This window comes from Pleurodeles waltl, chromosome 11 (genome assembly GCF_031143425.1).
Source record: "Pleurodeles waltl isolate 20211129_DDA chromosome 11, aPleWal1.hap1.20221129, whole genome shotgun sequence".
NCBI classification, from domain to species: domain Eukaryota; kingdom Metazoa; phylum Chordata; class Amphibia; order Caudata; family Salamandridae; genus Pleurodeles; species Pleurodeles waltl.
Genome location: NC_090450.1, coordinates 98,321,696 through 98,345,230, shown reverse-complemented (window position 1 = coordinate 98,345,230; position 23,535 = coordinate 98,321,696). Strand labels below are relative to the sequence as shown.

General features: G+C 44.2%; 1 protein-coding gene across 2 annotated transcripts in view; it reads right to left on the bottom strand.

The window, feature by feature from the left end:
• LOC138265473 (transient receptor potential cation channel subfamily V member 6-like) overlaps positions 1 to 23,535 on the bottom strand; it is a 298,739-nt gene that overhangs the window by 183,722 nt on the left and 91,482 nt on the right. For both annotated transcript variants that reach the window (XM_069213213.1, XM_069213215.1), the window contains one exon: positions 13,298 to 13,438. In XM_069213213.1, coding sequence (XP_069069314.1) covers positions 13,298 to 13,438 — 141 coding nt within the window. The remainder of the gene's footprint in view (positions 1 to 13,297; positions 13,439 to 23,535) is intronic.

Sequence of the window (23,535 nt, the reverse complement as noted above, 5' to 3'; positions counted from 1 at the left end):
TTAAGTGATTAGCCCAGAATCACAGGAGGTTGAGCCAATGCACAAAATGGACACTGCAACTTGAACCTGGTTTCCCAGTTACAAAGTCAGCAGCTCTGACCGTAATTCCACATCCTTTCCCCTAATTGCAACAGATAATCAAGTGATCAACTGGATAAAAAACATCAAGGTAGCAAATGATTGAAAAGTGCTTTGTCGCTATTTGAAAACTCAGAAAATGTGTCCACTTTTTAGAGCCAGATGTACGACCATCAGAGACAGCAACTCACAATTTGTGAATTTTAGCGATTCGTAAATTGCGTGTCGCAATCTCTAATGTACAACAGTGTCTGAGACACTGATTATGATTCCCAACTGGGGTATATTCATGAGGCAGTGAGCAAATTGAGACAATTGGGACCAATGCCTGCCCTTAAAAAACATTTTCGCATGCATTCGCAAAGGGGAAGGGGTCTCCTAGGGACCCCTTCCTGTTTGCGAATGGGTTACCATCAAATTGAGTTTGAATAGAATTTGCTGGTAAAAAGCTAATGTAAAAAGTGAATGTTTTGCAATCACAATTCAGTCGCAAAGCATTCGTACATACCACTGCGAGTCACTATTAGAAATGGATGCCCTTGACATGCAAGATCCTAATGCAAAATTGCATCCATTTTACAAATCGGTAATAGATTTCCGGATCACAAAATAGGGTTTTGTACATGCAAAAATGCTTTTTTCTGGTTGCAAACGGCTCGATTAACTGTTTGCGCGATTCGGACCGAATCAGGCTGTTTGTGAACAGAAAGCTTTGTACATCTAGCCCATGATTTAATAGAGCACTAACCTTAATTTTTATGGGAAAATGCCTCCTCATTTTTATAATTTCGAAAGGAAATGCTTTAGGTTTTACTGTTTTAATTTCATCAAGATGACTTCAAGTGTAACATACTTTTGTTATAAATACAGAATGTTAGCAAACTAGTTGTTCTTTAGAACACTATGGGGAGACAGAGGTTAGGAGCAAAGTCTCAGACAATGGAGGGCAAGGAGAAGGGAGGAGAGCCTGCAAGTTGACCATACTGGGCAGGCGGGAGGGGCAGAGGCAACACAGTGGACCATGGAGGGCAGGGGGAAAGGAGGCAGGGCAGCAAACCAAAGCATGCAGGACAGGCAAGACAGGCTGTGGCAACACAATGGACCATTGAGGGCAGAAAGGAGAAGCAGTGGCAGTACAATCATACATGCCAGCAGACCCAATTCAGGCAGGAGAATTCTGATTATTTATTTATTTTAGCTGTCTCCGCTCTAAAATCCCCTCTTTTTCAATGTAAGTCAATGGGTAAAATCAGTTCCCCTGATTTTTGTTTTCAAAATCTCCCTCTAACTAAGTTTGAAATGTTTGCATGTATGGAACAATGGGTCATGGAGGGCAGGTTGAATGGGGTATAGATACGGAGTCTGCCAATAGAGGCAGGCGGGAAGTATCAGGGACAGCAAATTGACCTTACAAGGCAAGCGCCAAGGGTTGTGGGAGAACATTACTCCACAATGGGCAAGCAGGAGGGCAGTGCAGCACAATAGACAATGGACAGCAATAGGGTTGGGACAGGGCTGTGCACACAGAAAACAGAGGACAGGGGGAATAAGGCAAGGACAGCAAGCTGACCATGCAGGGCAGGCAGGAGGGCCAGTGCAGCACAACGGACCATGGAGGAGGCAGGGGCACGCCAAGGAACAATGGAAGGTGATAGGTGTCCACACATTGACAACTGAGTGCAGGGGCAAGAGTGCTTGGTGGAAGCAGCAAGCTGACCATGTAGGGCAGGCAGGATGGGCTATGGAAACACAAGACACCATGGAGGACAATCAGGACCTTATAAGGGCATACATAAGAACAACCAAGGGAAGGTGGGAAGGGGGTCAAGGGCAGCAAGTTGACCACATAGGGCAGGTGAGACAGGCAGTGGCAGCACAAAAGGCCATGCATGGCAGGTAGGAGGGTTAGTGGTAGCACAACGGTCGTGGTGGGCAAGAGGGAAGGGATAGGGGAATGCACAAAAGACCATGGAGGGCAGACGTGAGGGTAGGTGCTAGACACTGACAGCAGAGGGCAGGGGAAGTGGGTAGGGGCTTCATATCAGACCACACATGGCGGGCAGGAGGAGCACTTGCAACACAACTAAGCATGGAGGGCAGAAGGGAGTGGAAGCAAAATGGACCATGGAGGACAGGAGGGAGGGTATAGGGGCATGGAACTTGGACAATAGAAGGCAGGGGGAGAGGGCAGGGACAGACGGCAGTCGTCTGACCATGCTGGGCAGGCAGGTGGGCCAGAAAAACTCAACGGACTATACAGGAGAGGCAGTTGCAGCTCCATCGAACATGGTGGGCAAAAGTTAGAGAGCAGGGGCATGCACACAGACATTGGAGGATGGGGTAAGCATGGTAGGGGCAAAGCACAGAGGTTAAGTAGGAGGGCAGTGACAGGAGCATAAACTCAGGCAATGGGGGGCAGGGAGGAGGTAAGCTCAGGCAGTAAGCTAACCTTTCAGGGTAGGCGGGAAGGGCAGTGGCATAAAATTGGCCAAACAGAGCTGGAATAAGAGTGCAGGGGCATGGACTTGGATAATGGAGGGCAAGAAGGAGGGGAGCGGGGGCACAAGCTTTGGAAGGGCTAGAATAATGGACAATGCCAGGCTAGACCATGATTCCAACCCCCACTCTATGCATTGTGATGGTCAAGGTGATGTTATAGTTAGGAATAGTAAACATAACTAACTAGTCATTAAAAAAAAAAAAAAATCTCTGAAAACAACAAAGGTTAAAGGGGTGTTGTACTTAGGTGAAACTGTTACGAAAAGCATACCTTTTGAAACTAACAAATCCATTGAAATTCACAAGTTATTTGAAACTAGCAAAACCACTAAAATTCACCAGTTATTTTTATCTCAAGAAATTTTAATTTGTACCCTTGAGTAAATATAACTTGCAGCCCTCCCATGCTCTGTTTTGTCAATAATAATGGCATTTAAGATGTGATTAGGGATGTCATAAGTGTAGTCAACGAGTAAGTCATGAGTGATTTAATATGCGAGGATAAAAGCATGAGGATGGGGTCCCCGTGGCCAACTGAGATTCGGGGAGGGGGCTGCATGCCCCTCTCCCCTTAATATTAGTCACATTAACCACTAACCACAGATATATGGGAAACCCCCATTGCATACTGTGTTTAATATGTATTCCACTGTTAAGAGAAGCAACATTCCTAAAACGTCTGTTCCAGAATTAATACCCTTCTGTTGACAAATGTTATCTGCATCAAACCCCTCACAGTCACCGAACCTACATTGGGGAAATTAAGTGGATATGATTAGAAATGTGTATACTATAAAGGGTTTACTCTTTGGAGAGAGTTTACTCTGTACCACACTGTTTGCAGACACTGAAATTCTCATGAATAATACACCACACAGTATTAAAAGGTATCTACTAAAAATAGTGTACACTCTATGCAACACTTTCACAAAAAAGACACTATTCACTAAAATAACCAAGGCTCAAGGTGCTAAAGATCATACGTCCTGCAGCTTTCATTCTGTGGTGAAAACGTTACAGATAGCCCATCTTCTGAAGCAAAAGAAGTACATGTGCATAGGTTAGTACCTGGTGCACACAGTCTTGTATGCTATGTAGAAATTAGCATATTTAGATGTTTCTATCTAATAACGCAAGGCTGCTTACAATACTTAGTTCCATAGGATATAATGGACTCGTAATACGGCTGGTGGCATATCCGTCACTTTACCGTCACTTTTGGGACGGATTAACACCTCCTCCAAAGTTGTAATCAGGCCCTTAGTATCTACTATGTAAAATCTTTGCCATGTTGGAAAGTTTTTCTACAGACCCAAAAACTTGTGTGGGACATACTGGACTCAAGTCATCAACTGTCATCTGCACACAAAGTTACTCTTCAATACAAAGAGTTATAATGAGCTCAGTACCACTACACACACACCTATTTTGCATTACCAGCACCTGTGCTTTGTAAACACATCCATTAGCTGGGCACAGGCTGTACCAAATTAGATAGACAAGTAATATGGTAGTTACCTGCCACTATGTAAACTATAAAACAAACTAACCACCCATTGGATGATGTCATCAGTGATGTCCTCAATTTTGTCATTTGAGATGTCATCTGTGATGCCATAAATGATGTCATGGGACATATCATGAGTGATGTAACATGTAAGGTCATAATCAGTGCTTGCTGGAGGTGCAAGTTATAGCTAGCTTTGCTGAAGTAACTGTGATTTTCTGTGTTTTTATGTAAAAAATGCTAATGTTGTCACTTACATATGCACCTACTTTATATATATTTCTATTGCTTTGTAGAGGCATCAGTGGTAAAGGCATATGCGTGGTGAAGGCTTGCATTGTAATGGATGCTTGGTAAAGGCATGCATGGTTAAGTCATACAATCCCTTGGTGTGCCTTACAATATAATAGTTCTGTTCAACACTCCTGTTTGCTGACTTCGTTTTTCCTGGCTTTAGGACTCTACACACCTTACTACTGTTACCCAGTGCTAAAGCGCCAGTGCTCTCTCCCTAAAACATTGTAGAAATGGCCTATACCCCAGTGGCATATTTAACCTGTACGTCTCTAGTAAAGAGGCACTACCTGTGCCCATGGCCTGTAAATTCAGTGCTACTACTGGGCCTGCAGCACTGATTGTGCCACCCAATTAAGTGGCACTTTAAACAAGTCCCAGGTCGGCCACTGCAGCTTGTGTATCTGCAGTTTTAAAGTGCTATTTTGACCTGGCCAAATACACCTTTTGCCAGGCCAAAATCTTCCTTTTTAGTGCATATAAGTCACTCATGGGGTAGACCCTGGACAGCCCTTTGGGTAGGGTGCAGTGTATTTATAAAGTGGGACATATACTTTTTAGTTTTACATATTTTTACATGTCCTGGTAGTGAAAATAATACTTTTTAATTTTACATAGTTTTACATGTTGTAGTAGTGAAAATCTCTTTAATTTGGTATTCACTACTGCAAGGCCTACCCCCCATAGGATAACATTGGAGTTACCTTATTACATTTAATAGGCTGTAATTGTCAAATAGGAACAGGTAACCAGTTCATGTTTGGTGTTTTTGGCATTGTTATGAAAAATCCCAACTTCTGTTGAAGTTGATTTTTAAACTATAATTTTGAAAATACCACTTTTAGAAAGTTGCAATTTTCCTGTCTTAGCCGTTTGGTGTCCGCAGCCTGTCTCTGGGTCACATGACTCTTCGTAGTGCCAATTGGGGTTCATGTATTCCTCCTAGACAGCCACACATAATGGGGAGCTCAGGTGCACCTGGATAGGCCATCATTGCCAGGAAGGGATGGAGGAGCTGGGCGTAGCCCTACTAACACTTGAATTGTCAGAATTCTGCCATCCTTCCACTAGGCGGTGCTCATGAAGGCCCTCTGTACACCTGCCTTTACCACAAAATATGAGGTTATACACTTCTACACCTTGCCTTGTCAGTTACACTTTGTATTCCAGTCCAGGCTTTCACTCTATTGCTCTGATGCATCATGGTCCTTGTTGTTCCCTTTATCTTCAGACCCTTCCTAGATCATGTCCTGGCAGTGTGTTTTTGTTCACTAGATTCGTTCCTGGATCCTACGACTATTTTGAACCCATTCTGTCTGTATTCTGGACCCGTCTCTATGTTTGACCCGATCCACACTCTGCTCTAGGATTTCTGTGTCATGACTTATGGTTTCCTTGGTCTTCCTTCCTACAAGCCTCAGTTCAAACTTCCCTTCATTGGTGGTTCACTGATTCCCTGACCTGAGTTCCTTGCACCTGGCTCCCTCCCTGCACCTGTGCTCTTTACCTGAGCATCTAGCTATTTCAGCCCTTTCAGAGCAGAGTGTGCTGGCTAAAAACTGACTTCAGTTGAGTCTTCTTGTGCTCTGTGTTCCTGCTGCTGTATTACAGGCTTGTCCTTTCATTTTGTTTCCCTTTTTCTCCAAGCTTATTGTCCTGTTTTTGGCTATTTGAAGTATCTGGTTCTGTCCCTTGTTTTTGTCAATCTCTGCTCCTGATTTAGACATAATTTATAGTCTCCTGTTTCCATTCTTTGCTTATCTGGATGTCAGTTTCTGCCTTAGCCATAGTTCATAGTCTATTTCTATCCCTTCTTTTCTGCAACTTTGTTCCAGTGTTAGCCATAGTTCTTAGTCTCCAGTCTGCACCCTTCTTGATCTGCCCAGTTATATGCAGACTCCCTGCCTTGCATTCTGTGTTCCTCTTTGTCTCCATATTTCCATCTTGTCTTATTTGAGTGCCAAACTGTGCTAGCCTTTTTCTAAGAATTTCAGTCCTGTTCTCAGAATTTCAGTCCTGTTCCTGATCCTATTCCAGTCCTGACTTGCCTGAGCCCAGTTTCTCTTTGGGTGTTCCCTGTTTTGTTCCCTGCTGTTCTGCCTTGTATTTTTGTGTGGGTTTTTATTGCTTCCAATGGTGCCAGCTGGATTCAAAGGATTGTATCACCCAGTGCACCCTCTCCAGCTGCTGGTGTCTCCCAGAACGCTGTGTGATTAATCTGCTCCTTGCTTTGGTATAAGATCTTTTCACCTCACAGAGAGATAATTTCCAAGGAGCAAACAAACTATCAACTATGACAGTTCATATATTGTTTCACTGATTTATATTCCTGTTGTGTGTACTTGGGTTTCCCCGCAGACTTCCATTGCACTATTCACAGCCTACTCCAACCTGCTTCAGTCTCGCTTCCCTTCCAGCCTTCTGGTACTCTCTAGTTTGTATTCCCTTCAGAGACTAAACACAAACACAGTATACAGTCTTGTCTTAGTCTCACTCAGCTAGACATCTTACCAATCAACCAGTTAGTTCTCTGTTAGATCCCTAACATTAATAGACTGTGTCCTGTGCTCACAAAAAGGGCTGCATACCCCCTGTTAGTCTGGACCAAGGACCAGTAAGGCAGGGTATCTGTGCACGTCAAAGGTCTGCCTCTATATTCGTCTCCTCTCCCTACTTCAAAGGCACAACTGAGTATAAAAGAAGGACCTTAGACACCACCACATTAGTGCTGTTCTGGACCTTTGGATACAAGGTCTTTGGTGCTGCTGAAAGGCCTGCCACTCGGCTGGACTCCTGCTCTGAAGAAGTTGCTGCTCTGCTGTGCTAACCTGCTGCCTGCTGTCCTCTTGCCTTGGGCCTGCATTTCTTGAACCCAGAACCCAGAGTGACTCCAAGGGCTAGTTGCCTGGCCTCATGATCTGAGGGCTCAGGGACACAACAGGCTTCCAACATTCTTGCACCTGGGTTCCTCCATCTGTAAGTCTACCAGGCCAACTTGTGCCACCCCGGTCCTGGGCCCTTGGAAGTGGGCCTAAGGTGCTTGCCAGCCTCCATGGATCGAGCTGAATCAATGCATATTCTCCCATGAGCTGGTCAGCCCCTAGCAGAAATAAAGCATTGCCGCTGCTGTATGGATTGGACCCGTCGCAACGACCTGCATTGGCGACGCAACTGGAACCTCCTTGGAACCACCGCTGCACAACTCATTCTTGGCATAGGCCCCTGCATCTCTCATTAACAGCAGCATGATGGATTCCACATCGCAGCCTTGCAGGTCCTCAGAACTAATGCATTGCCCCGACTGGGCGACACATCCTTGATGCAGGACCTCTTATCACAAGCCCTCGTTGATGGGATATTTGACGATGATGCATGACCTCTCAGAATCGATGCATTGCTTCATCTGATGAACGCGTTGTCAATGCTGATTTTAGCAATGCTCCACCAACAAGGATTTAAGGTACTTTGGTCAGCGGGCCTAACTGGGCTCCTGTAGATGGTCTGCTACCCATCGCAGTCACCCTGAACTTGTGATTTTTTCCTGGTCCAGCATGACCAGATATCCACATGTGGTGCTTTGTACTTTTTGTTGTTATTCTGACTTAAATCTTTAAAACTGCATACCTCCGGTTCAACTGATTTTTTTTTGCTGTTTTGGTCTTGTTTTGTTTATTAAAATAAACTGTATTCTTCTAATTTGGTGTGGGATCCTTTTTGTGTGATGCTTTTCACTTTATTAGTTTGAAGTATTGCACAAATACTTCACACCTTGCCATTTAAGATAAGCCTGACTATTCTATGCCAAGATACCAGAAGGTTGAGCACATGTTAATTTAGAGTTGGATTTTGCCTTACCCTAACAAGGACTGTGATTGTTGTTTGACCTCAGCTCACACGCCAGTAACCCAATTTCTTACTGATGGCAATGTGGTGACAACACTAAAAATATTCTCCAAATAGTGGTAAATATTCGGCAAGTGAAGAAAAATGTGAGCCCTTACTAGGGACATAAATAAAGGTGCTATTAAAGGTACAGGGCTAGGGCCTTGGTTCCAAAGATGGACTGTGGCAAGTTACCACACTCCAAAAGTGAGGTTTAGAATCAATGGGGTTACCTTCACCACCTTTGAGCTTAGCAGAGACACAATGAGGGAGTCTCCACTGTCAGTATCTTCGCCCTATCCATGGCAACTTTTGCAGAGCATGTATGCCATGATAACACAATCAAGGGTCTGAACAGGTTGCAAATACTTTAAATTAACAAAGTTTGCAGATAACTATTAGTGTCATTGTCAGATCTACAACATCACTGCTGGTGCTTTTGGGGGAGTTGGAGAAATACTATGAGCTGTGTGGTTTTTATATTAATCTGGTGCAATTGGAGGCCCTTGATATAAAGGTCTTGAAAGATACCTTAGCAGTTTTGAAGGAGGGCATGACTTATCTCAGAATTGCACCCACCCAATCACATCCTACACTTAGCTATCTCTCACTAGTGGATTTTGATATAAAGAAGTGGACCCTAGGTGCTTACTTTGGTTTTGGCACAAATGCTATTGTGAAATGGACCATCCTGCCTAAAATACTCTATCACTTTCAGAATATACTACTACCCCTTACACAATGCCTGGTAAAACAATTTCAAACCATTGCAAACAATTTTATATGGACCAGTTAAGAAGTCCAGAGTAAATCACATGGTACTTTTTCTTCCAAAAGATGAGAGAAGCCTAGCCTTACCAAATCTAACACTAACCAAGCATCCAAGCTCAGATTCTTAATGGAGTGGGAAAAAGAGAAACATAACAACAATGGTGTTTTGTGACCCACTTGATCCCATTCTGGAGTGTCCAGTGGATGAAAAGGAACATAGAAGGGTGGGGATGATAATCCCTGTTTATAAAGGGAGCTTCACTGGGCACCTGGGACAAAATGGAAACATCCAGAAGGCTCACACCTTTTCCACTCCCCAACTACAATCATCTGCTGTTATCCTAACTCCTCTCCAAGAAATATCACGGGAAAATTGGAGGAATGGCAAGAGAACAGGTGTAAGTTCATTATTTAAGATAGGAGAGACTAAGGGCCTCATTTTGAGTTTGGCAGTCCCACAGAGGGCCTGCAAAGTTCGTAGGGAGGATGCCATGGCCATGGCAGTGACACCCCCCCCTGCATATTACAGTGTAATATGTGGTTCACACTGGGCTGCTAGGCAGGAACAGTGTGACAATATTGGTCTCGGCTCCCTCAAGCGCAAAGCAGAAAGTGCACATTCCGAGGGTGCTGAACAAAAGGGCCCCTGTGCTGCCCATGTGGCCCCAGCACTGGCTTTCCACCAGCCTTTCCATGGTGGGGTCCCCGCCATGGAAAGGCTGGTGGAAAGCTGAGTTGTAATCATCCAGGCGGTGCTGAGTTCAGCACCACCCTTGCTGAGTACAACTCCGGCTGCTGTCACCACATCGGGGACCATGTTCCTGGCGGGGACAGCAGAGCTTAGGTGGGTCTGCCTGCCAGGGTTGTAATGTGGTGGTAGGACTACCTGGAGTCTGGCGGTCCGACCGTCACTGCGAGTGTGATGGTCTTGGGTCCACCATACTCATAATGAGGGCCTAAGCCTTTTGAAAAAAGTTAAGAGATTAAAAATGCATCTAGCTTCTCAGATCAGGAATGGTTTTACTACAAATAAGTGACCAATGAGTCTTACAAATTGTTATGAAGACAGATACCATAGGGGAACTCACGATTTAAAAAAATGGATGATGTGAGGGAAACATGGCAAATGACTTTTGTCATTATTCTATAAACTTCTAATAACCAGCCTGCCACTGTACAAGACGGTGGCGAGTAAGAGGTGGGTAAGGGATTGGGTAGAACCTTCACAGATATGAAGTGGGAACATATGTACACAGAAACGCACAAAACAATAAGAAGTGCCATGGGGAGGAAACCCTATGCAAATGTTTGCTCTATTGGAATTTGACCCCCTCCAAGATATTATGAATGAGTGAGTCTAAGCGGCGGACCTATTGGAGAGGTTGTAATCAGAAATGCACCCTAACACACATTTTATGGAAATATGACAAACTGTTGGACTACTGCAATGAAATATTGGTAGCAATTGAGGAAACGCTCCACCTTAAAATCTCCAAAGACCCAGGGGTAATTTTGCTGGGACCACTTCAAATGAGAGAAATATCGATAAAGACCCTATGGCGCAAACAGATATTCATAGTAATAGAGGATTTTGGCTAGATCGGGGTGGAGAGAATTCCACCTTGGCATGATTTGGTTTTAAAATATGGGTGATTATAGCTGGGGAGAAGTTTACACTTACCATAGAGATTGAAGATAAGTGGTATGATACTGATTGGGACCTGATTTTGATATATTTAGCTAAAGAACTCTGAGACCTAGCAACTGCATAAAGTGTATATAATAGAAAGCAAAATGTCCAACTGAAAATGTTAAAACATTCTGTAAATATGAAGGAATTTGAAATTGGAGGCTAAAAACTAAATTATCCATGAATGTTCATCATTTATGTACTTGTTTGTTTGATGAATGCGTGTTTCTGTATTTTTGTATATTGTTTGGCGGTTCAAATGATGAACATGCTTAGACCAGAGTTCCTGGCTTCCAATAATGATGTACTGGGTGTCCTCGGAATCCAATAATGATTCATTGGGGGTATCAGAGTTCTTGTAATGATTAAGTGGTGGTCTACAGAAGTCAAAAGGTTAAGAACCACTGCCTTAAAGTGATACGTCTGATCCCTGCAGAACATTCACAATTGACACACAGCTACAAGGCCATAGTCCTGTTACTGGAGAAAAAAGGTTAGGTCATAACATTCGGGTTTGGGGAAAGACAATTTGTGTGAAAGGATGTAGACCTGTGGACAAGGGAGGTGGGAGCTGGTGATCTTGAGTGGCTGGAAATGTTGAGGGGTAGATTTACTCTCTTTTGCATTTTATATATGGTAACTTGATTAAGTGGCTGACTTGAAAAATAGCTGCTCGGCTTTTTGGTTGTGGGTGAGAATATGTGTGATTAAATGACAAGAAAAAAGAAAGAAACTTCAAAAGCCAGAGATAGCAGCAAGACATAAATAAAGGGCAGTTTGTGCTCAGCTCCAATTTGGCTATGGTGCAAAAAGAATTGTGGTGTACCAAATTTATAAAACTTCTTCAAAATACTTGTCACTTTCACAAAATTATGGGGGTCATTCTAAGTCTGGCGGGCGGCGGAGGCCGCCCGCCAGACTTCCCCCACCAAAATACCGCTCCGCGGTCGAAAGACCGCTGAGGGTATTTTGGGATTTGCCCTGGGCTGGCGGGCGACAGCCAAAAGGCCGCCCGCCAGCCCAGGGCAAATCATCCTTCCCACGAGGACGCCGGCTCAGAATTGAGCCGGCGGAGTGGGAAGGTGCGACGGGTGCAGTGGCACCCGTTGCGTATTTCAGTGTCTGCATAGCAGACACTGAAATACAAAGTGGGGCCCTCTTACGGGGGCCCCTGCAGTGCCCATGCCATTGGCATGGGCACTGCAGGGGCCCCCAGGGGCCCCGCGGCACCCCCTACCGCCATCCTCCCGCCAGGAACAGGATGGCGGTAGGGGGTGTCAGAATCCCCATGGCGGCGGAGCGCGCTCCGCCGCCATGGAGGATTCACATGGGCAGCGGAAAACCGGCGGGAGACCGCCGGTTTTCCGCATCTGACCGCGGCCGAACCGCCGCGGTCAGAATGCCCTGCGGGGCACCGCCGGCCTGTCGGCGGTGCTCCCGCCGACCCTGGCCCCGGCGGTCTCTGACCGCCGGGGTCAGAATCACCCCCTATGTGTATTAATCAAAAACATTTCAATAGCATTTGTGATACATTTTCCCATGAAAGTATATCTTTCACAAAAAAGCCAAATGATTTACTGGGTTAGTGAAACATTTTCTTCACACACAAACTTTTCATGATGCAAAATAGTGAATATTTCGCATTTTGCGTAACACAGAATTTGGGAATTCTGTGACATTAAACTGACAACAAAATGTCATGCAGGCATAAAAATCTAACATAAATACTGTGTACAGTAGAACTATTTTAACACTAAGGGCCTCATTACAACTTTGGGGGTCTTTAAAAAAGACAGCCGAAGCCGCGGGAGCCAACATACTGCCAGTGCTAGCGGTATGGCTGACCCCCTATTATGACTTTTCCGCTGGGCCAGTGGAAAAGTCACATCAACATTGAAGCCGGCTCATAATGGAGCCGGCGGCATTGTTGATGTGCAGCGGGTGCAGCAGCACCCGTCGTGCATTTCACTGCCCTAAATTCGGGCAGTGAAATGCGCAATGGGGCTGTGCCTGGGGGCCCCTGCACTGCCCATGCCAAGTGCATGGGCAGTGCGGGGGCCCCCAGGGGCACCCCAAGTTCCCCTTACCGCCAGCCTTTCCATGGCGGTGTTTAATGCCATGGACAGGCTGGTGGTTGGGGATTATGTTCACCCGGAGGAAGCCTGGCGGTATAGTGGAGGGGCCGGCGGTATGGCCGTGGCTAATACGCCATGGTCATAATACACTGGCGGGACACCGCCAGCCTGTTGGCGGTGTTACTGCCAGTGTTCCGGCGGCCGCCAGGGTCGTAATGACCCCCTAAATCCATTCAAGTCAGTTTTCAGTTCTACAGGCATTTCATACCTCAATTGCCTGCTGTTTTCAGTCCAATACGTCAAAGGTAATTTGGTCAAACCCGCTGAATAAAAAATTCTATGTTAATTTACTTTACTGACTTAAACGTTGTCAAAACTCCCACATATTCTATATAGCCTGTGATTGTAGGACATTAAAGTAAAATATACCTTAGTAGATCATCACGGTTCACGTTTAGCATATGAAGACTGGTTTCCTAAATTCAAAGTAGTAGCACTTACCATAATAAAAATTTCTAGATTTTCCTGGAGCAAAGAATTTGCCAACAGCACAAGCATTTTCTATGTCAGCTTTGCGAGCCAGTAATTCTTTAACCATTGAAACGTTCTGATTCACAACAGCAATATGTAACGCAGTTTCTCCTAAACAACGAGCAGAAAGACAAAATGGCGTCCTTTAATCCAAACATTTTATATATAAGATAGAAATTGTGGAATAAAGTTTAAATAAGCAATTACTAAGGGAGAATATGTTCTATGCAGAGTTTCCACGGAGCTCATATGCCGAGAAAGTGTCTACGGGTGAAATATAGATTATTCAGGCCCCTTTCACCACACTCCCCCATCCCTTTAAACAAATAAATAAATAAATAAAGGGAAATCCATTTGAACCACTTTTGTTGCTCGCTAACAGGAAATGGAGCAAACAGTATTTACATCATGTTAATCGCAGGAAAATTGATTTTGCGCTTTTTTAGATGTGCTTGCAAAGTTGGAAAGTGATAGTATGCATTTTCCTCGCAGTTCAGGTGTGAAAGATGTTATTTGACCTTGAGTCCAAATGCGTTCCACATTCATCACAAAAATAACAACAATAATGCTTTTTAGTTTACTCTGTTTAAAAAACAAGGAAGCGCTATTCATGGACTTCAACTCCTTTGTGAACATTTCTATCATTTGAGGAAAATGAGGGCTTGGGGGGAGCGTGGCAGCAGCACTTATGGCGTGTATCTCACCGGCCCAGAAAACCAAAATGTTTCATCAGAAAAGTGTCAGGTAGGAAAATTCGCGCATCGCTGGAGGGCGGTGGCGATGAAAATGCAGAAAATGGTTGTAGCTTACTGATTCAGGGCACAAGCAGCAGGAGAGGTGGTCCGAAGTTTGTGCGCTGTTCGGGCGCGTCGCCTAGGCAGCGCGTTGTTGGTAGAGGCAGGGGCTTGATTTCGAAGAGTGCAGTGGAGGAGGAGGGCAGGTTGGGGCACTTGAGCGGTGTCACGTATGAGCTTTGTGAGACATGCATCAGGAGGGGAGGAGGAGGACATGCTCTACTCCCCTCAGAAACAACATGTGAGCGAGGGGAGAGGGCATTAAAAGAAAGACCCATAGGGGCAATATCAAACATGATGACGCCAACTGCAGAAAATCGGGACATTGTGATTGTGGTGTCTGATGAGGAGGAAGAGGTGTGTACAGGCACAGGGAGCTTCAATTCAGGTTTGGAAATGTTAACTATGCCTGTGGTTATGCAGGATGATAGAATGATGCAGTTTATTCCTAGGTTGGTTAGTATGGACCGGGATTTCAAGATGATCAACAGTTGGTATCTGAAGAGCCATATACCATCCGGGCGCTGTCTTCGTGGAGCAGAACTATGGCCTGGACGAGGAGGTTTTAGATTACGATGAAGGGGAAGAACCAGAAGAAGAGAGATTGTACAACAGAGGGAGTAGAAGAAAGGTTTTGGGGAACACTCAATTTCTAATGGGGGAAGGTGTTTTGGTGTTTTTCAGGCAACAACAGGGAAGGCGGTCTGGAGCGATCGTCAGCATGGAAAAGGAAAGAAGAACATCACAGCTGTAAACTTACCTCGAGGTGAGAAGAGAAGGGAATGTTTTGAAAGTGGGGAGGTATCCCAATTGGTGAGGGTTGAAGTAGGGGCAAAGTCCTTGGGAAGGGACATGGAGATTCAGGCTGTTATAGGGGAAAAAAGTGATGTTGACATTGAAAATTCAACACAGGATGTAAATGGAACAGCGGTGGGTACAGGTAAGTCGGACTTGATTAAAGTCGGAAAAAGTCAGGTTAAAGAAAAGAAGTTGGGAAATGAAGGTACTGGGGGAAGCATTAAGAACAAAAAGCTTCCATACATGTCAGTGTCCATGCCTTTAGGGGTGCATCTCACTCAGAATATGAAAGCAGAATATGTAAAGGTGAATGTTTATATTACTTCACAGGGAATTTCAGGTAAAGGAAGGTTCAAAAGAAGAAGAGTGGGAATTAGCGCATAGGCTCAAAGTACCTACCACTATTGAGAACTGGACTTCAGCCTTTTTTATATATGCGAGCATTTATTGTGAGCGCTATCTAGCGGTGTGTAGCTTTGTTTAAGTACATGGATATTGTGCAGAGAGCTCAAATGCATTATGGCGGTTTTAGACAGTTCAGACATTATGAGGAGTTTAGGGCAAGGATGGCTATTTATCCGGACAAGGAATGGGGGGAGATTGATAATGAATTATAGGTGCAGTGGCTTAGACCACTAGGAACTCGCCATTAATGCATACAGTAATGCTTACAGTTGATGACGCAGAAAAAGAGGGTCCTACATATATTCATACATATTGCATAATCAAACATATAATATAGAGTGATGTTAGTAAAAGAAATAATATACGAGGGAAAATGTGCCCTCGGGGTAGTTCGCCATCATTGTAAACGAGCTTTATTAATCATGAAGTATTGAAAATGTAGTAATCCGTCATAATCGCAAATGTATGCCATGATTTCTTGTTTGAAAACTGTTTTGCTTAGCTTAAATTTAGTATAGGCTTTGGCCTAGTTGCTTGGCTTCAAATTCTAACTGCGTGATTCCTTTTTTTCCCTTGAACTAATGAAACATATATTCTTGCTTGAAGTTGTATTTTTCCAGTAGAAACTGGCTGGTACACTTATCTCCAAGGTTTCGTGCTAGGCCGGTTACATCCCCTTTGATACAAGGTCAGTCTCTGCAGGTGTGGACAATGAAGGTACAGATACCAAAAATAATTGGCAAACCATGAGACAATTTGTGTTCCAAGGCTCCAAGGCTAATGTATGCACAAATAAGTTCTAGTAAAAGGCAATTTTTCATTGGACAATTTGAAGCCAACCTATGAACCCTCCAATGGAAGACCCTGCAGAATTTGGAATGTTTCTTACTTAAACCCACCTGACAAAGAGGAGTCAGCCATTTTTCCTCGATGCCAGTTTGAAGCCTGATGCCAGACTCCAATTTGGACGACACCCTGATACCCCTTTCTCTATTCGAGAGAAAGAGACTTGAGAATTCTCACCCTAGAGACTTTAACTTTGATTTGCCCCATCTTGCCTATGCAGTAACTTTGCCCCATTCTCCTTGCCGCTGCAAGGAAACTTGCCCTTAACTTTGCCCCTTCGAAACTTGCCCTATGCTGATCAACCGGTACCTGAAGGACGAAGACTTTTCTTGAATGCTGATTGTATTTGGTAAATATGAAAGGATAAATGTATTATGCATTGTGTTTTTTTTCCTTTTAGGTACCAACTGCTATTTTGACAGGGCCCTAGCTAGAAGTTTTCCAAATTTGTGTTGACTAAATTCGTTTCGCATGAAGCCCCACATGCCAATGCTAATTAGAGGTTAGTCGAGGTATTCATTCAATGTATCATGAAGAATTGAAATCTTGTTATGCTGACCGAATGTATGCAATTAGTCAAATACAGTTAGTCACATTGGTGATTTGCATTGCTATAACAGAGTGTATCATCATCCAGATTTTGCGTAGATTGCGTTTCTTCCACCGTTATGGACAGCTAGTAATGTTCATATACATATATCAATTGGTGTTGAGACATATATATATCGTGCTAGCTTTGTTAATATAGGGAAATAAATTCACTAACTTTTAATAAACTGGTGTGGTTATTCATGACTGAAAGGTCATGGTGCGCCGAAATACAAACTGTTATTGATTTCTGATGTGCTATATTGACCTATTAATTGGGTATTGATTACCGATTACAGTAGTTATTGATTATTGATCTGAGTGACTCGACTATTTTAGGATGAGGAGAGCCCGACTCGGTTAAAAGATTCACCGACCTCCAACGTGTCCAGGTACAGGTCATTTTATAAGGGCTGGACGCGTTACCAGTAGATGGTAGCAGAGATTGATGGTTTTGCCCTTTGGGACCCCATCCGAACAATAGACAGAGTCAAGTTAGAATTTTTCTTTGATAAAACAAGTCGGAGAGATGATGATGCCCTAAGTCCCCAATGACTTTCCCGGGATCTCGGAGCTTGCGAATGGAGGACATGGAGGTGTGAGAATGGTCTCGGGTTTCTAGTGACGGTATGAGTGAAATTAGGGTTTCGTGCTTGCACAGCTTATCGCCGCAGATTAATTGAGAAGTTTGTGAGGATTTAAGGGGTTAAAAGATATTAGAGGACTATTCCTCCAAAGGTGTGAGAGTAGGGAAGTCGTCGAACTTCACGTGTGTGTAGCGCTTTGAGCAGAGAAAAATTGTCCACGTGGTTGTTGATGTTGAGACGGGCCCTGCGAGGTCAAGAGACTCCGGAGTATGTTCAAAAGTGTATGTGACACTTGTTTGATGTTGTGATCTGGTCGGTTTAATAGGTTGATCGGGCGTGGTCAACAAGTCGGTATGAATGTTGCAGAGTGAAAGAAAATTTCGACTTTGAGATTTGACGAATTCTAAAGTGCACTAGAATAGTTCATTGATCAGTTGAGAGTAAAGTTTGCGGGTCAAATTTTGCTTGCGAAAGTGGGAAACCGAGAAAGATGGAATAACTGCTGAGGCTAGTGAAAAATCCCTAAGGTTTCTGAAGCGATTGTATTACCTTTCCTGTAGTAAACCGACAGATCTGTTTTATTCTTTTGGTTAAGTACTCGCATTATATTGCAGAAATTAGTTTATGAGTGAAGCCGAATGAAAAGAGGACAAGCCGCAGGACTTTGTCAGCCGCAGTGTGTGAGTGTGACGTCACTAGGAGCCGCGCTGGGATAGGTCGGTTGGTGAGAAGGGTCGCGCACGGATTGGACGCAGTCCGTGAAGCGCAATTGGAAGGGGAAAGGCAAGCGAAGAGTATTCCGGGAATGAAAGTCACTTATTGATTACATATTTTTTTAGAAAAACAAAAGACGGAAAGATGAAATTTTTCAAGGCATTTAAGAGTGCCATGAGGGGAGATGTTTATATTAAAGCAAATGTAGGAGAAGAAACACCGCCTGAGGGTACGCCAGCTTACATTGTCATTGAAGAAAAGGGTGTAGCGCCATGTCTTTGGCTAAAGCAATGGTGCAAATTAACAGAAAAACATGGAAGTGTAGCGTTCCCTATCCACGGGTCGTTTAACCTAAGGGTTTTAGAAAATCTGGGGTTTGCGCTATACGACATGAAAGTACCCCCAAGGCCAGCACAGTTTGAGGCATTGGCAATTTGGGAGCTAATAGCTAGAAACCAACAACAAAAGAAATTTGAGACAAGAATAAGAAAAGTAGAAAAGACACTAGCGGATGCTAGATGGGACAGCACACAAAAGGTTTGGAGATCAGACGTATTGCAGGGAATTAAATTGTTTCCAGCGATTGCCGAGGAAGCGGAGACGGAAGGAAGGAAAGCCACCTGTAAGACAAACAGGAGTCAGTCCAGAGAGGGAGAGAGCAATAGAAACTCGAAAAGGGGAGACGAGTCAGATGATGAGGAGTTCATTATACAATTGCTGAATGATCGCCCACCGCCATATGTGGAAAGCGAAAAAGGCTCAAGCATTAGTACTGCCCCTCCAGAACCAATACAGGGTAATGTAACGCCAAATTTGAGAAGATCTCAGCGGCCGAACAGTTCTGACATGCCTTTCTCACCACGAATACCACGGGTTCAGAGGATGTACCCAGACGTGCCAACATTGAAACCTGCTGATAACTATCAGCCACAGGTTCAAAGGCACTGTTGTGATGAGCATAACATGGGAATTACTTCCGATTCAATGGCGCAGGGAGGGCAAAACTATCAGAGACCGACATTGATTCAAGCTGAATCAACACAGTTCTCGATGCCCCAAAAGCAGACACAAGAAGTGCGAGTAGTAGAAAGCCAGTTAGGTATGCCAGCAATGATGAACCACAATGTGGGGATTAACATGCCACAGAATTCGGGGAACAGACAGAATCCAGACGCGATATCCCTACCTATCACTGTAGGTCCACCAGTACCACTGTACATACAGGCAAATTCAAGCACCAGCGACCAAGGGTTAATGATACAGAATGGGACAGGGAGAAGATGCATAGAAACCACTCCAGAGACAACTCCGATAGCGGCACTGCCAAATGGATCTGGGTCCTTGTCGGAATTTAGCCCAATTCCAATTTGTGCTCCGTCAGCCGTGGTAAGGTCACATCCACCACTATTAGTACCGTTAACCTCACAGACTGAAACATTACAGAAACCATCAGTGGCAGTTGATGTAACTGCTACACTGATGGGACTGAACGCGCAACAGCTAACACAATGGTTCAACAGCCTGAACTCCCCACAGAGTGTATCCAGCGGGAAGGGAGAAGAATACCTGAATAAAATAAGGTTGGGTATGGAGGCAGATGAACTGGTTGAGGGAACAATGGGTTTGAACAGATTAGAATCATACGCGGAGGAAGAACTAAGATACATGTGCCCTAGGATTACAAGAGAAGTGAGCAGCATACATAAGAAATTACAAGAAATTGCAGACAGACACGAGATTGATATAGGTAAGACTAAACACCTGAGTAGAAGTTACAGGTTAGATTTCGACACAAAAGACTTTGAACACATGAGATCCGCAGGGATGAAAACACACCTTAAAGAGATACTGCAGAGTGCACAGGTCTGGAGATGTTTAGACAAGTGGGAAAGCAGGTGGGTCAAGAAAAAGGATAAAAAGAAGGAAAATACTTCGGAACGAAGTGAGAAAAAACAACAGAATGACGATCTGATAACCATGTTACCAATGAGAGAGACAGCAGGGGGAAAACTTGTGCATGTACCATGGCACAGGTGCGATATTCAATCCTTTACGGACGACTTTCCCAAATTGAGAGAAAAACCGATCGAGTGGTATCAACAAACAGATAGATTTGTGAAACTCGCGAAGTGTCTCTGGGAAGACCTGAATACCTTATTTGAGATTGTGGTTCCGGCTGATTTGTGGAAAGATTGTAAAAGGGCTGTAGGTTGGCCGACGAGTGAACCAGAGAGAGATAGGGACACAGGTGCGCCATCACCTACGGTAATGAGTTTGTACCACAAGGTGATCGAGCACTTGAAAACCAAGGTTGCGTCGAAAAATGTGGATTGGCAAAGGATTGACAGGACCGCCCAAGAGATTAAAGAATCTATACACGCATATTATGAGAGGTTGTTGAAAGCGTTTAAAAATTACAGTGGCACGGAAACGATTGAGCCAAAGGACATGCTTCATTTTGTGTTCAGGTTTGTGGAAGGGCTGAGACCTGAAATTAGCCAGATGATTAAATCGCATTTGATTTGTTGGCAGTCAAAGTCGATCGATGAAGTGTTGAATTATGCAAAATACTGCAGTGATGAGATTGAGACAAAGCAGAAAAGATTGAAGGAAAAGGTGATGGTGATGCAGCTCAGAGCAGCTCAGACAGATTTACAAGGTTTGCAAGGTTTTCAACAACAGATGCCGCAGCAGCAGCAACAGGGAAATGCTATGTTTCAGTCGCAGATGAGAGGCAGAGGCCGAAGAGGTTTTGTGAATAATGGTCCTGATTTGAATACCGTTATGATTCCAAATGGTATACAGGCAATGAAGAAGGTGATGCCATGTCACACGTGCGGAATTGTCGGGCATTGGAAACGGGAGTGCCCAATGATGGTGCAGGAAGGTGTAGGTCAGCAAAACAATGATGTCAATGCATTTCAAACTATGAGAGGACCGAAACTGAGAGGTCCGAACCCGAATTTTCAAAACAATATGAACCAGATGCAGGGTCTACAACCCATGTAACCGCAGCAGGTGCAAATGCCCCGTGTGCAAATGACACAATTGCAGCCAATGCAACAGCAGTTTCCCATGGTACCTAATCAGCAAATGCAAATACCCTTAGCACCAATGAATCAGCAGCAAGCAATGCTTCCTCAACAGGTCACGGGTCAGGGAATGAGTCAAAATGACACAGTACACCAATTCCCACTACACAGCGAGAACGGAATAAACGATGTATGGGAGAGTGGAAGTTCAGATGAGGAGGGAAATTGTGTGCTTGCAGCATCTTTGGAAGTTGATCAAAAGGGTCCGTATGTGGAGGGAAGAGTTATGGGTCATCGCGTTTCATTCTTGGTTGACACAGGAGCTACACGTTCCACTGTTAGGAGCATTGAAGTGCCAAATCTGCCACTTTCAGGGAGAACAGTTCAAGTAGTGGGAGTAGCAAACAGGTACCTGACAAACCCAATCACAGATCCAGTACAAGTCAGAATTGGCAACTATCAAGGGTCACATAATTTTGTGGTATGTGACTCGAGCCCGATATCACTGTTAGGGAGAGACCTATTGTGCAAATTGGGATGTTCGATTATGTGTTTGAACAATGGAATTAGAATTCAGACGATCAGTGATGGGGAAGAGGAGGACAGTGTAGAAGGGGATGAGATGGAGACTGTCGATGAAGAGTATCCTCTGATTACCCTTTTTCCGATGATCACTGAAGCAGATATTCCAGCTGAGTTACAGGAAACAGTCGGAAAAGAAGTGTGGGATATGACAGGAAAAGAGGTAGGATTGGTGAAAGGAGTGGAACCAGTGAAAGTGACTGTAAAGCCCAATGTAACCTTTCCCCAGACCCCACAGTACCATATGGCACAAGACACCCTCATGAAAGTCGCCCAACTCATTGATGAGTTTGTAAAGCAGGGAGTACTGAAAGAAGTGTTAAGCAGTCCATGTAATTCACCAATTATGGGACTAATAAAGCCAAGTGGAAAGGTGCAGGACTTGAGAAAAATAAATGACATAATAATAAAATGTTGCCCTGTAGTACCAAATCCAGCTGTGATAATGTTTCAAGTCCCTTGTGATGCCGAGTGGTTCTCAGTCATTGACTTGTCACAAGCATTCTTTTCGGTGCCTCTTCATGAGGACAGCCAATTTCTCTTTTGTTTCAAATTCTTAGACAGAGTTTACAGTTGGTGTCGAATTCCTCAAGGGTTTTCGGAGTCACCGTCAATTTTCAATCAGATTCTAAAGAAAGATTTGGAAGTGTTGGAATTACCATTTGGGTCAACCCTAGTACAGTACATTGACGACTTACTGATTGCATCCAGGACAGAAAGTGACTGCACAGCTGACACCATTGCCCTATTGAACCATTTGGGAAGAAATGGACACAAGGTGTCTCCTTCAAAATTACAATTCTGCCGGAAGAAAGTGAAATATTTGGGTCACCAAATAGAGAAAGGGTCACGGAGAATAATGAAAGAAAGAATAACAAGTGTACTTCAAATGAGTCCCCCAAAGACGAGGAGGGAGGTGAGGAAGTTTTTGGGAATGGTGAGTTATTGTCGCCAATGGATTCCCAACTTCTCAACTCTAGCAAAACCTTTACTGAAACTGACCCAGAAGGATGCATTGGATGAAATTGAACTGAAAGGAGAGGAGATGGATGCTTTTATTGAATTGAAAGAATGCATGTGCAGGGCTCCAGCTTTAGGTATGCCTGACTACACAAAACCTTTCACATTGTTTTGTCATGAACGTGATGCATGTTCCTTGTCTGTCTTGACCCAAGCCCATGGTGGCGTAAACAGACCAGTAGCATATTTTTCAGCTACTTTGGATCCGGTCGCAGCAGCACTGCCAGGGTGCTTGCGCGCCGTAGCCGCAGTTGGTATCAGCCTCACTCAGAGTGAAGGAATAGTGATGGGACACCCTTTAACAGTCATGGTCCCTCACTCAGTCGAGATACTTTTGACACGTTCCCGAACACAGCACATGACTGGTGCTAGACTCACAAAGTACGAAACAATAATTCTGGGATCACCTAATGTGCAGCTGAAAAGGTGCACTACGTTGAATCCAGCAACCTTGTTTCCCAGTGAAAATGCTGAAATTGAGAACGCTGAAGACATCGAGCACGACTGTCTTCAGGTGACTGAATTTTGCACCAAACCAAGGCCTGATATCAAAGATACCAGATTAGAAGAAAATGATCAAATCATTTTTGTTGGGTTCATGTTTAAGAGATGAACTGGGTGTATTGAAAGCAGGGTACGCTGATTGTACTGTAACAGGTGTTCTGGAAGCCTCTTGGCTTCAAGGGGTTTACTCTGCACAGGTAGCAGAATTGGTAGCCCTTACTAGAGCTTGCCAACTTTCTGCATTGATGAAAGTTACTATTTACACTGACAGCCAATACGGGTTTGGAATAGTGCATGATTTTGGACAATTGTGGTCACAGAGAGGCTTCATGACCTCT